This window comes from Lobosporangium transversale, assembly GCF_002105155.1.
Source record: "Lobosporangium transversale strain NRRL 3116 chromosome Unknown BCR41scaffold_25, whole genome shotgun sequence".
NCBI lineage: Eukaryota > Fungi > Mortierellomycota > Mortierellomycetes > Mortierellales > Mortierellaceae > Lobosporangium > Lobosporangium transversale.
Genome location: NW_019029003.1, coordinates 113,433 through 126,794, shown reverse-complemented (window position 1 = coordinate 126,794; position 13,362 = coordinate 113,433). Strand labels below are relative to the sequence as shown.

The window sequence follows — 13,362 nt, the reverse complement described above, 5'->3', positions numbered from 1 at the left end:
AATACAAATATTTTGTTATTATTGTTATTGCTATGGGCAAGGTTACCTTATTAAAAGGCATATCATTCAGTAGATGAGGTGCCTAATGCCAGCGCAACGCATGCAATTTTTTTGCCTTCCTGGAAGAGTGCAACAGAAAGCAGTAATACCTACTTTCTCCATTTTTTTTTTCTTCACTCCATCTCTGTCTGTCTGTCATCTTTTTACAAATAATTCTTATTTTTTATATTATTCCTTTTCTTTTTACTTTCTTCCTACTTTAACCTCGTTTCGATTCATCATGCAGACCATAAAGTGTGTTGTCGTTGGAGGCAAGTAACTTATACCCATCTTGCTTGTGCTCGATCCCTTCATGCAACATTTGGCTTCTTTGTTGAAGATTGAAGGGCTTCATTCCATTTATTACCTCTTGTTGACCCTTCTTTGCGAGGTTTTCTTTTTTTTATTAATCTTGCTGCTTTTTTTATTCTTTAAAACGAATACTGTCTGTTAATAGATGGTGCTGTCGGAAAGGTAAATTCGCGCATTTTGGTCTTAACCCTGTCTCTGTTAGTTTTCCACCCCATCTCAAGCACAAAGCACGTGGACGGCACGACAACTCCTCCCACCTTCATCCAGCCAGCTTTTCAACGACTGCAGCAGACCATACTCGCATAATCATATAAGCAGCATGGTTTCAGCTGAGAAACGAAATGAAATTAGCGAAATGAGGCGCACTTGCTCGATTCTGGAATTGACTGAACCAAGATAATATGTCAATATACCATCACATCGGACACGACCAAGAAAAAGAAAAAGTGTGCACATCCCAAGGCGGCCAACCACACCACTGACTGTTCTGTTTCTATGACGGTCCTGATCTTGGCGGGTCTTTTGTCGACAATACCTTCTTTCTGTGCTGGAAAGAGCCGCCATATTCACACTCAAGGTCGGATGGCTCATTTTAACAAGACATCTTTCTCATTCTTTGCTTCAATTTTTGAATAGACTTGCTTGCTCATCTCGTACACTACCAATAAGTTCCCTTCTGAATATGTTCCCACTGTAAGTACAGGATGTCCATCAACAAATCGTTCAATGCTGTGTACTCGCTATCCTCCACGACATTTTCTCCCCTTCCCCGACCATAACAACATGTTCAGCCATTTTCCAGTCAAAAAGCGACCTCAAAATGGTTCGTTCATTCCATCTTCCTACCTGTACCCTTGGAACAAGCGTGGTCCTGGAATGGCCATAGTCGTTGGTTATCATCAGCTGGCTATGATAGTTTTTCTTCGACGATGTACATTACAGTATCATCTTGGCAGAGAAATGAGATTTCCACATCCCTTTTTCTTTCCACCTATTTTACTTTTATCCAAGTGGTGGTTCATTTGAATAGGGATATCGCTCCATCTCTGTATCACTTGAACGCTTGGCCTCTAGACCAATGTGTTCCTTATTCCCAAAGTGGTTTTTTTTTTTTTTTTTTTTTTTTTTTTTGCTTATCATGAGATGAGCGAACCATTGCTTCAAGTCCATAGTGTTCCCTGTATTATCCAACGAATGAGTGTTGTCATGCGTGTCATTTTTTGCTCTCGTCCATATTTCAGAGCTGCTCTCAGGTCTTTTTTTTTTTTTTTTTTTGAATACAACTACACAAAAGACCTAATATGATATGTTGGACACAAGCGCACACATCGTACATCTTTACTTTAACTTATCTCTTGGCTCTCAGTCTGTTTTGCTTTTTTGGTGAAAGACTCGAACTCATCTTTTAAAACTTCCTCGGATGCTGATATCTCGCTTAGGTCTTTGACAACTATGCAGTGACAGTCATGATTGGAGATGAGCCCTACACTCTCGGACTCTTTGATACAGCTGGTAAGTGGATCCTTGTCAGATGACATGAGCAGGAGTGGGTGCTCCTTTGGACAAAAGATATTTTTACAGTGTGGATTTTTGCAAAAGAGTCTCTTACGCTCGTTCTATTTACAAACGGCAATTCGTTCGATAGGTCAGGAGGATTATGATCGTCTTCGTCCTCTTTCCTATCCTCAGACAGATGTTTTCCTTGTCTGTTTCTCGGTCACTTCGCCAGCATCGTTTGAGAACGTTAGGGAAAAGTGGCTGCCTGAGGTCCACCACCACTGCCCTGGAGTTCCTTGCCTGATTGTCGGGACTCAGGTTGATTTGCGCGATGACGCCGCTGTGGTAGAAAAGCTGTCTCGCCAGAAGCAGAGGCCTATCTCTGCTGAGAATGGCGAGCGTCTCTGCCGCGAACAGAATGCTGTCAAATATGTAGAGTGCTCGGCTTTGACACAGAAGGGATTGAAGAATGTGTTCGATGAGGCTATCGTAGCAGCGCTTGAGCCTCAGGTGATCAAGAAGAAGAGCAAGTGCTTGGTGCTTTAAAGAGGAAGTAGAAAAAAACTGAAAAAAAGGGTTATGCTCTTGGCATCTGCAAATGACACTATATTCACTACTTTCAGAATATGATATCGCTAGAATTCAAAGAGGAAACAAAAAACGCGTGATAAATTTGGTTCGAGACGTTTTACAGCCTTGAAAACTCTATTTTTTTTTTTTTTTTTTTTTTTTTTTTCTCGAGAGGTTTTTTTTCAGACCTATTTTTTTTTTAGAGGTTTTTACAATACTCTGACCAAAACAATAAACAGTTTCATCTTGCTTACATTATTAGCTGAAACAGAGTTAAGGAGGAGGAGGAGGGTGAGGGAAGTATAAAAAATCGCGAGATGATGGGAGAGGGCATGTTCACCGGGATACCCGTTTATTTTTCAAAATGAGGTAGATATCGCAGCATGAATGAGAGTGAAGCTTCTCTCAATCCGTAGCTTTTGTCTCGTCTGATTTGGATTCTTCATCTTCGCCTGCAGCTGAAGAAGGTGATGGGGTTTTTGATGGTTTCTGAGCCTCTTCTGTTGGCTGTTGCTCATTCTCTTCCTCTTCTTCCTCTTCATACTCCACTTCCTCTTCTTCCTCGTCATCATCATTCTCCTCGACTCCAGGCGCGACGGCTGCATCGTCATCATCATCATCATCATCATCCTCGTCCAGATCATCCTGAGGAACCTTTGAGAAGTCAATTTTAACGCCACGGGTACGACGACCTGAGTGAATGATATTAGATGTTTCTAAGAAGTCGAGATCCTCGTCTGCATGAATCATCGAGAAAAAAAAAAAAGGTCGATATAAATTTCAAGTGTATCCAAATAGTTTGCAACTGAATGTTTCCGAACGGTGATTGAAAGGAATAAAAGTAGGTCTCTTACCGAGATCGTCATCTTCCTGTGCACTATCATCAAGATCATTGAGTTTAGTAGATGAGCTTGATGCGACAGCACGCTTTACAGAGGCAGGCTCGATGGCCTCTAAGCGGAGAGATGATCATTAAGAGAAAAAAAATCGATAAGAAATACTGGTAGTTTTGATTTTCGCCCAAGGTCAGGAAAGATCATGGCACTGATCAGTCCCTGGATTGTAGTCCAATGGGTGATTGAAGAGCATCTTGATGAAAAGACGAAAGATTGATATGTACCCTCTGCCTTGCGCTTGCCGGCGGCAAGGCTGGACTTCTCAGCAGGGCTGTTGAAAGGAGCATTGAATATGGTTAGTTACCAGAACAATTTAGTGTTTAATTGTCTGCACTTGCATCGTTTTTCACTAGAGATCAGGACAAATGTGTAAAATGAAAACGCATACGAATCAGACATGGCAATAGGCTTATTATTATAAATTATCGTTATTATTATTGTTTCTAAGGAGAGGAGAGGAGAGGAGAGGAGGAGAAAGAAAGAATGGAGTGAAGAAAAGAGAAACTTTTTGTTTCTGGCCTTTTACAGTAAGTGGTCTTCAAGGTTGAGCAGTCACGCTTTGGTTCCCGAGTGAAATGAGTAGTGAGAGAAGCATGGAAAAAAAAGAAGGACAGAACCATCGACCTTTTCCTTTTCCCTACTTCTCTTTTTCTTTTTCCTCTTCTGGATCTCACCCTACTTTTGTCTTATATACAATAAACTTCAATCTGAGTACACTATTTAATTTCCTTGCTCTCTCTACCTTGCAACCGCCCAACACAGATACACAATGGTAAGCATGCAGCAGAAAGGCAAGGTCGGGGATGATGACAGAGGGAAACCGACTGGCAACATTTCTTCCCAATTTACAAATGAAAAAAAAAAAAAGCTCTTTATTTCATTTTATTAAATGTTCATCGTTAAACTTCTTTTCTTTTTGTTTCATCTACAATTACTAATGGCCCTTGTTTCCTGTAGAATTACCTAACTCAAGATCAACGCTCAAAGGTTCAAAACCTTACGGGAATCACCAACATGAGGTAATCCAAAATATTGGGAGTGCAGGGATACTATGAACACTGCGAGGCCATCCTGAAGCATGTCTTCCGTTTTTTATGTTCAGTCATACTAACACTGGATGCTTTTTTTTTTTTTTTTTTTTTTTTTTTTTGTCAAAAATAGAGAATCTGCAGCCATTACTTTGCTCAAGGATTGCAGATGGGACATTCAGGTGGCAGTAAACACTTTTTATGGTGGCGGCAGTGGTTCGAACACTACATCTCAGAGCAATACCAAGTCTCTACCGCCTGTTAATGTTAAACAAATCGAGAAGATTTTTGACGATTTCAAAGGTAAAAAAAAAAATACATCATTAGGAAAACAGGGTGAAGATGGCTTGATGTCTTTAATTTCCTTTTCTTATTAAATGTCTGTGCTCTTGTGCTTTTGTGAGGTAATGGAAGTAATCTGACTCCTTTCCTTTGCTCTCTTCACCAGATGATACAAACTATATTCTAATCGAAGGAATGGAAAAATTCTGTGCGGCCTTGGATGTGGACCCAACGGATGTTGTTATGCTAGTTATGGCCTGGCATTTGAAGGCGGAGAATATGTGTGAGTTTACTAGGTCTGGATTCATCGAGGGTTGGACGAAACTCAGGTACAGGACACAGGATCCGCCTTAAAAGATCTTATTAAGAATGTGGGTGTTGTTCTTCAGATGAAATCTCTAATACTTTTCTCTTTTATATACCGCACTTCATTAGGTGCGACACACTCGAGAAAATGAAGGATTCAATCGAATTAATGCGCCAGGAACTTAAGGATGATGCAACTTTTAAGGAGATTTACAATTTCGCATTTACTTTTGGTCTAGGCGAGAATCAAAAGAGTTTGCGTACGTACCTTGTTTCGACCTCGTATCACAATCATGCATGCATGCATTTACTTTGATCGACTAAAGCGGAAGCTTATGCGGATTTTTTTTATTTATTTTTTTTATTGTGATTTTTATTTATATAGCTTTGGATATTGCTATTCCATTCTGGATGATGTTGTTGCCGGATCGCTTCCCAAGATTGGAGATGTGGTGCGATTTTGTTCAAAACAAGTATGGTCGATCCATATCCAAGGATACCTGGTACTTGGTAAGTAGCAAAGTATTTCTTTTCGTTGAAGTTTGCATGTTTTCGTATTGAAATATTGTGCCTAATAGCTGTCATGTGTTTGTTCTGTGTGCAATTAGCTTTTGGATTTTGTTAATCAAGTAGACTCCCAGTTCTCAAACTATGATGACGAGGGTATGTTATCTTTGTATTTTGGATGGAATGCTTTTGGTAAGGGTCAACAATGGTTCAATATCTAATCCTGTTTTGCTCATATCTGTTAGGTGCATGGCCTGTTCTTATTGATGACTTTGTGGAGTATGGTCGTACGACCTTGGATCAGGATTAGATCAGTCGAGCCATTTCAATTCATTAAAACCTTAAAAAATACGCTTAAAAAAATACTATGACGTAGCATTTTTTTTAAGAACCAGGAACAATGTGCTTAATCGGATCCGATTTTCCATTTTTTCATCCGCCACTCCGAATCAATACCACATTACTTCCATCTCTCCCTTGTAATATTTAATAATCATGTTGAGCTTCATCACTGAATTGTTCCCTGCTGTCTACGCAGAGGAGAAGCATGAGGAGACTCCCGCTGAGCAGCAAGAGGAGGCTGCCCCTGCTGCTGAGGAAGAGGAGCCAGAAGACATTAAGCCCGAGATTGAAGAGGGTAAGTCTTGCTGTGTGATCCATTCCATTCATTGGACTCCAACCCACATATATACTCCCTTTCTCTTTCTCTCCCTTTAAACAAGCAACTTATCCGGATGCACCTTCAATAAGGGCTTGATGCTCAACAATGGCTAAAAAAAAAAGAAAAAACACGGCAACATTTCGGAAGAATAATCCAGTAAACACGGAGATGATTTCCGAGAACGTCTCGTTGATCTTTTTCTCTTTATGCATATAAAAAACCCAATCTTTCAGCAATTCAGGGCATCCATGCCTTTTTTTTTTTTTTTTTTTTTTTTTTTTCATCCACAATCTGTTCTGGACTGTTGAACGATAAATTAGCGGAAATAGCATATGCTGTCTTTTTATTATTTTTTTTTTATCTTTGATCCTTATAAAGAGCTTCCGACTGATATTGTGAATGATTCTCGCCCTCAATTGGCTCTTCTTTTTCCGAATCCTTGTTTTCTTTCCTTATAGCCTGTGGCGAAGACGCCGCTTGCTTGCCATTGAAGCACCATCTCGAGGAGTGCAACCGCCGTGTCCAGGAGGACGGTGCCCATGAGGACTGTATTGAAGAGCTTTACCACTTTTTGCACTGCGTCAACGACTGCGTAAGTCTCCTTTTTTTTGTAATTTATAAATGACGCGGATTGTTGATACACAGACAATGGTCGTTACAGGAACGGAATTTTTCATATTTTACAAGACTTACTAAACCTTTTTTTTTTTTTTTTTTTTTATCTTTCATTTATTAGGCTGTTCCAAAATACTTCAATAAGCTTGCTTAGACTATTTTTTCAACACATCCAAATACAAGTTCTTCATCTACCTTCTCATTAAAATAAACAAATCAACAAATTTAAATTTGTGAAAAGAGGTGATGAAGTTTTCATGGAGAAAACAATAACTGGCTTGTGGCAGCCAAGCATTCAATAGCGACGTTATTTTTTGATCCTTCGATGTCGGCTCTTTCTCTCCTCCTTCATTAGAATTCATCGGAAGCGTTGTAATGCTTTGTTCACTTATACTAATCTATCTTTTATTTTAGGGGCGATTAGATTTCAGTTCAAGTTACACTCACAGGGAGAAACTGATCTGTGCACACGCACATGTTGGCTGCTAGGGGCTGTTTCGCGTATTGCTTTGCTTATCCTCTTAAGGGGCCATCAATCTCATACACAATTGATCTGAAAATTCATACAGAAGCTAACCTAGATACGGTCTACATGTGCACCAAGTTATATGGCAATAACGATCCCATTTACCAAGATATCTCAGCTTTTGTGACCACCGATCATTGAGAGTATGTTGCTTGATTTGGTGCCACCAATCTCATGTCCTACGAACAAGTGTTATAGGAACAAACAGGGAGCTGCCACATAGAGAACACAGTCAGTTTCAACAAACTCCAATGATATCATCTGCAAGTCGTAATTATCTTGTGTAGCCATGATATTGACCATCACGATGAATTGCATGTTCCTATAGACGAGCAGCATTTAATACAATCTGTTCCAATCAAACAGCATTGACCCTCTAGCCCTGATCCATCTTGTAGTCCAGGCCAGTGTAACCTCTGCCCTGATTGTCTGCACTCACCTTGTAACGGTTTGGATAATAGGAATAGAAGGAAAGAGCGACAGAGGAAGTAATTTGGCAATTTTTTTATCACCTTTCAGTTTGTGCTTGAGCTTCCTTTTACGTTTTGTTTTTTATCTACACAAATGTGCTGTAGGCTCATATGAGTGTTATGGGCTCAGTTCACAATAGTAATAATCATGTACGAACTTCCACATATAATTGACACGTAAACAATTTAATCGGATTTTTACAACAAAAAAGGTGGATTAAGATCAAGTATCATCTTCGTCTGCAGAGCCACTGCTTGGATCTGAGTCCGAGATATACTCCTTGGCCTTGCGTTTCTTATTACGGTTATTGTTATTGTTATTGTTATTGATGGGCAGTCCTTGCTTGGCCATGGCCTCCTTGATCATTTTCTCAGCAAGATCGCGAGTCTGCTGCTGTTGGCTGAGCTGTTGTTTGTCGACCGCTCCTACTGTCATGACGGCCTCATCCTCATCAGCTGTTGCATCCCCACCTGGCTTCTGCTGCTGCTGTCGGCGTAAGCGAATCTGTTGCAACTGTGGAAATTGAGTCATGAGGGCCTCCATCGCTGCAAATTGGATAAATTCCTGAAGGTGTTGCTGATGGACCGGACCCAAAGACTTGGGTGAGACTTTCTTTGGGGTTGTGTTTGCATCTGCAGCTCCTCCACTTCTTTCAGAATTTGTAGTAGTTACAATTAAACGACGGTCCTTGTCTTCAATTTTCTTTTCAAGGACCTCTATCATCCGCGCCACAAGTGTCTTGAAATCCAAGTCCCGATAGCCTTCAATCTTGCAACGGATCACCATGAAAATGCGATTTGTTTGATTTGGAGTACTCAGGACGTGAAGAATCTTCATGGATTCAGTTTGAGCTTCCGCGGCTGCCTTTGTCATAGCAGCAGCAGCGGCCGTCGCAGCTGGAGAGATATTATCGCCATCCTGAAGGTGTCGTTGTGCTTGGAGTTGTAGGTCATGCTGAGCCCTAGCGACTTTATCTAGTTCGACTTTATGATCCTCCTGCCAACGAGTCTTGAATTCCTTCCTAATATCGCCCCATTTGATATCCAGGTGATCTCGAATATCCTGTTCCTGGATCCATTTTAAATAATCAAGCATCATCTGTTGTCTCGCTCGTCGGCAGACAGGGGCGCCTTGCAGATGGTAAGTGCCCAAAGAAACAGGAAGTCCCGCAACTGCTGCAATGGCAGCAGTTAGGTTATCGTGATCTATATTATTCTCATGTTCACCACCGCTGGCGGCGTTATTACTACTAGCTGGCAATGCTTGTGACCAAAGCAGGTTTTCACCAGTTGTGTTGGGAAGAGCATTCTGTAGAGCCGCAGCCAACATCTTAAATTCCTCATCTGCATTTGTGATAGAATTCTGATTTGTAGAAGGAGGCTGTGCCTCTAGCTGAGTTCCTGCTTGCTTTTGCTGTTTGAGAGTCTTGGCAGCGGTCGCAACTGCCAATGCAGCACCAGCCCTGGTGCGAATGAACTCGCCCCTCTCCAACCTCGGTAACAGTGCCTGCGAGAAGCGATGGCGACATTGATGTCTAGTGCGCGTACCATTCATCTTTTCAGCGATCGTCGTCCATAAATGGCTTGATTCCAAGACAGTAGCCTTGCCTTGTTTTTCTGCAAGGTCTTGCATGATGTCCAGTAGCCTCTCGTCCTCATGTGCAGCCCAGGGTCCTGAAACCATGGTGTCCTGATCCTTCAAATGGTTTCTATAGCGATCTCGACAGCTATCGGCCATGCGTCCAAGTTCCGAACCAATCTTGGTCCACTGACCTTTGTGCTTTGTGTAGAGTTCAATAAGTTTGGCGTCGTCGGCTTTGGTCCATAATCCAACATTATTTTGGGGATGGTACATACGGCGAATATGCAAGTAAACATTAAGCAATGGACGAGTCTCCAAACGCGCAGCTTAATTGCAAACAATTGGTTTAAGAAAAAAAAAAAAAAAAAAAAAAAAACTCAATCAACGATTGGTATATGGGATACAAATGTCAGGAGCAAGAAAGACTGACGTTCGAAAAAAGCTTAGTGATCTTACCAATCTCAACCCAGAGGAGTTTCAACTCATTCTTTTCCTCTCGTCCTTTGCCACTGTTATTCTGAAACCAACGAGTCATGGCCCCTTCGTCCAAGTTATGACGCGCAAAGTACTCGCGAATAGTGTCTCGGATGATTTGATCCTCATTGCTGTTAAAAGTACCCATTTTATAAGTCAACCCTATTGTGTATTTTTTTTTTAAAAAAAAAAAAAAAAAAAAAAAAAAAAGCTTTAGTTTCATATCTTTCAAATAAGAAAAATACTTGCATAGGAATGGATTAACTCTCTTGCCTTTCTCTTTCAGCTCTCCTGCCATCATCCACTTGGTGTGTAACGGATTATCTGAGATACGCGACAGGTCTGCATCTAGCTGCTCCTCCAAACTCAAGGCTTTCTTTTTGACGCTACGACTACTGCTTGCCTCTCCTACAGACGCTGCCACTGGCGCTACAGCGGTTGTTCCAGTCGTTACTTCTGTTGTTGCAACTGCGACTGCAGCATCAGCATCAGCGTCAGCTGCTATTGTATCTATATTTTCTTTGTGATTTCTATGTTCTCTCGATTCCCTGTCCTTATCTTTATCTTTGGATTTCTTCTTCCCTTTATCTTTTTTATCTTTCTTCTTTTCTTTCCTTCCTTTCTTATTGCTAGCAATGTTACCATCCTTTCCATCTACAGTAGTGTCGTTCTGCATAACCATAGGCGTGTCAACGTTGTTGTTGAGCGTCGCCAGGACTGATGGGTCGTTGTTCAAGTTCATAAGGTCATTTTGAAGCAGCATTTGCATGCCTCGAAGATCAGCAATAGTGGCCAATATTTGATCTTGTGTTATTGGTGCGCCAGCGTCTGATTGAATTGCAATGGGTTGTTGTTGATCGGACGATCCAGAGTTCTGTTGATTATTGTCGATGGAAGGTTGGGCACTTGCTTTGGAAAGGATATTGGCCACAGTTGCGACGACGGCCGCGTTGGCATCCTCCATTGCCTTAGAGGCTGACGTTGTCGCAGGGACAGACGATGTTGACGTTGATGTCAAATAGCCCTTGCTTCCTCCTATAGATACATTTGAAGGCTTCTTCCGAGGGGGGTTTTCGTCCTCAGAGGAATCGCTATTCTCATTATCTGAGTTTATCTTGCCACCCAGCATTCCAAGGGCCTCAAAGGCTGCCTCTCCCCCTATAAGACTACTACCAAGCGTTGACACACCATTTGTGGCGGCAGGCGTGATCAGAGCCTTCTTGAAAACCTGTGCATTAAGCTCCTCTTGGTCATCTCTATTCTGTTTTCTCTTCTTTGGGTTGGTGTATCTATTCTCCATAACTATTATATTGGCAGTATCTATTCGCAATCGTAGAGAGAGGGTAAACATCATCAGTTTATCCTTTGCCTTTATCTTAAACACATTTTATTAATCAACCATTATGTGAGTATTTTTTTTTTTTTTTAGTCTTTAGGGGTTTGATCCTTAAACAGCCTGTAATTATAATTCAAATCAACTGCCATTTTCTTCCTCCACACGCATTATGTACTCTCAAAGTTAATTAACACATGCCTTAACTCCTTCAATGAAGATCTTTTTTCCTGCTTTTCTGTTTTGTCTTAAGGGTAGATGATGGAATGGACGAATATGTGATCAACTCGACGCCGTTGCCCTCCAATTGAAGGAGTTTTTTGTGCCCCAAGAAAATAAAAAATAAAGCGTCTGTCACGTGGCGATATACCACGTGATCAGAAGCTGTTGTAGCTGGTCATTAATAGTTACATATTTTGTATCTGCATTCTGTCGAACCACAGCTAGAAGAATCTTTGCGCAAAGCCTTATAAGCTATAGGCGAGTCTACCTCACCAAGAAAGCACCACAGTCAGGCCTGTAGGCTAAGTTATAAAAGCCAAAGAACTTCTTTCTCAATAAAGTCTTCAGTTTACCCATAAGTCTCAAGTTTCCCCCATCTGTCTTGTTCTTGACCCGCAGTTTATCTTGCCATTTATCTTTTTCCCCTTTTCACAACAAGTATTTGTCTTCCAGTAACTCAGTTTGTGAGCTCACCTACAAAGCTCCCATCTTCTCTTTTGGCATCCTATGGCGCTGTTTGTCATCAAGGTTATTTGCCTCTATTTCCTCTTATTATTCTTGTTGACACTCTTTGTCCTGATTTTGTGTCTATCTTTTTACCCCTTAAGCAAAGATACACCTATTATTTACAACAAAGCAGCTGCTATTTTATTTGCTTTATTGATAAATGCACGAGGCAAGGTTGTTCTGTTGCCAAGTAACTGTTTGAGCCTAGGCTTTCAAAACAAACGAGCATTAAGATGTTTATCTTGTAGAGAATAACAACCGTGGAAGGCGCGGTGATTTTTTTTTTTTTTTTTTTTTTTTCGACTTTCATTTCCATTTGAAAATTTCCTATTATGGAATAATAGGCTTTGCCCCACATTTCGATCAGACAGATCGCGAAAAATAAAAATGCATAAAAGAGACCCTACGTTTCTGCAACAAAAAAATTCTAACTCCATTAAGAATTTAAACTACACAAATCGTATTCTCACCAACCTCTTTCTTCTTTACACATATTCCTTACATATATAATCTCTCTCTCTTTTTTCAGCTTAAAAAAAAAAAAAAAGAAAAGAGAAAAAAAGTCATCATGCGCGTCCTCGTAATCGGCGGATCTGGAAGAATTGGTCAGCGTGTTGTAAAGCAATTGTTAGGACGAGGTATTGAGGTTCGTGCAATCGTCCGTGTAACATCCTCTTTACCCGACACTGTCTCCAGCGATCCAAAGTTGGCAGTGGTTCAAGCAAGTCTGCTCGATATGACCGTGGATGATTTGGCAACTCATGTCCAGGACTGTGATGCTGTTGTCTGTACATTGGGCCATAACATGGACTATAAAAACATCCCTCTCCTCGGTAACTTTTCTTTCTCCTTTTTTTTTTTGTAATGCTTAGGCTCTTCTTTCTCCCTTTTGCTTTCCTTATTAAGCGCTTCCTATTTGGCATAAAATAATAGGAATTTGGGCAAGCCCTCGCGACTTAGTAACAAGAGCAACGAAAATGATCTGCGATGCCATTATTAAAGTCAAGCCTGTTACACCTATTCGGTTTGTCCTCCTTAACACTGTTGGTGTTATGAATCCAGATGGAACCGATCGACATATCCGAGGCAAACTTGAAAATGGCCTTGTGACCTTCATGAAGACTACGGTCCCGCCTTATGCAGATAGTGTCCGTTCCGCAGAATACATCAGTCAACAAGTCGGCACAAATCAGACACAATGGCTCGAATGGTCTGTTGTCCGCCCAGATGGCTTTATAGATGGAGAAGTTTCAGAGTACACTATCGAAGACTCTATTCGGCATCCATTTTACGAGGCTGAGAAGGTTACCATGTCTAATATTGCCCATTTCATGTGCGAACTTATTGAGAGTCCTGCAATTTGGGAAAAGTGGAAGTTCAAAATGCCCATCATCTTTGATACCAACCAACCACTCAAGAAGTAGTTTTATTCTTTTCAATGCCCTACATCTTTTTATATGTCTATGATTTTCTTCGCTCTTTATGATAAAGTAAAATATTTCCTTTAAATGCGCTTGTCTATGCAAAATGTTTTA

At 40.9% G+C, this 13,362-nt stretch overlaps 7 protein-coding genes across 7 annotated transcripts; 5 read left to right on the top strand and 2 right to left on the bottom strand.

The window, feature by feature from the left end:
- Nucleotides 1-181: 181 nt before the first annotated feature.
- BCR41DRAFT_356154 (cell division control protein 42) lies at nt 182-2,555 on the top strand. The gene is made up of 5 exons (XM_022024597.1): nt 182-311; nt 497-513; nt 988-1,044; nt 1,791-1,863; nt 1,997-2,555. The coding sequence occupies exons 1-5, from the start codon at nt 281-283 to the stop codon at nt 2,392-2,394; spliced, it is 576 nt and encodes a 191-aa protein (XP_021880101.1). The 5' UTR covers nt 182-280; the 3' UTR covers nt 2,395-2,555.
- A 175-nt stretch (nt 2,556-2,730) lies between these two features.
- On the bottom strand, nt 2,731-3,803 carry BCR41DRAFT_356151 (hypothetical protein). Its single transcript, XM_022024596.1, has 4 exons — nt 3,703-3,803; nt 3,539-3,585; nt 3,273-3,371; nt 2,731-3,155 (listed from the first exon to the last, which is right to left on the bottom strand). Exons 1-4 carry the CDS (start codon nt 3,711-3,713, stop codon nt 2,824-2,826), a joined length of 489 nt encoding a protein of 162 aa, XP_021880100.1. The 5' UTR covers nt 3,714-3,803; the 3' UTR covers nt 2,731-2,823.
- A 128-nt stretch (nt 3,804-3,931) lies between these two features.
- BCR41DRAFT_100524 (hypothetical protein) lies at nt 3,932-5,013 on the top strand. Its single transcript, XM_022019304.1, has 4 exons — nt 3,932-4,086; nt 4,272-4,333; nt 4,476-4,645; nt 4,791-5,013. The coding sequence occupies exons 1-4, from the start codon at nt 4,084-4,086 to the stop codon at nt 4,976-4,978; spliced, it is 423 nt and encodes a 140-aa protein (XP_021880099.1). The 5' UTR covers nt 3,932-4,083; the 3' UTR covers nt 4,979-5,013.
- A 273-nt stretch (nt 5,014-5,286) lies between these two features.
- On the top strand, nt 5,287-5,792 carry BCR41DRAFT_100507 (leucine zipper protein-like protein). Its single transcript, XM_022019303.1, has 3 exons — nt 5,287-5,440; nt 5,539-5,593; nt 5,683-5,792. The coding sequence occupies exons 1-3, from the start codon at nt 5,342-5,344 to the stop codon at nt 5,745-5,747; spliced, it is 219 nt and encodes a 72-aa protein (XP_021880098.1). The 5' UTR covers nt 5,287-5,341; the 3' UTR covers nt 5,748-5,792.
- An 81-nt stretch (nt 5,793-5,873) lies between these two features.
- BCR41DRAFT_356149 (ubiquinol-cytochrome C reductase hinge domain-containing protein) lies at nt 5,874-6,938 on the top strand. Its single transcript, XM_022024595.1, has 3 exons — nt 5,874-6,074; nt 6,557-6,690; nt 6,835-6,938. The coding sequence occupies exons 1-3, from the start codon at nt 5,933-5,935 to the stop codon at nt 6,865-6,867; spliced, it is 309 nt and encodes a 102-aa protein (XP_021880097.1). The 5' UTR covers nt 5,874-5,932; the 3' UTR covers nt 6,868-6,938.
- A 1,578-nt stretch (nt 6,939-8,516) lies between these two features.
- Nucleotides 8,517-11,153, bottom strand: BCR41DRAFT_100440 (hypothetical protein). The gene is made up of 5 exons (XM_022019301.1): nt 10,586-11,153; nt 10,039-10,394; nt 9,748-9,927; nt 9,284-9,617; nt 8,517-8,825 (listed from the first exon to the last, which is right to left on the bottom strand). The coding sequence occupies exons 1-5, from the start codon at nt 10,720-10,722 to the stop codon at nt 8,798-8,800; spliced, it is 1,035 nt and encodes a 344-aa protein (XP_021880096.1). The 5' UTR covers nt 10,723-11,153; the 3' UTR covers nt 8,517-8,797.
- Nucleotides 11,154-12,384: 1,231 nt separating this feature from the next.
- BCR41DRAFT_387412 (hypothetical protein) lies at nt 12,385-13,346 on the top strand. The gene is made up of 2 exons (XM_022027893.1): nt 12,385-12,660; nt 12,761-13,346. Exons 1-2 carry the CDS (start codon nt 12,396-12,398, stop codon nt 13,249-13,251), a joined length of 756 nt encoding a protein of 251 aa, XP_021880095.1. The 5' UTR covers nt 12,385-12,395; the 3' UTR covers nt 13,252-13,346.
- The last annotated feature ends 16 nt before the right edge of the window (nt 13,347-13,362 follow it).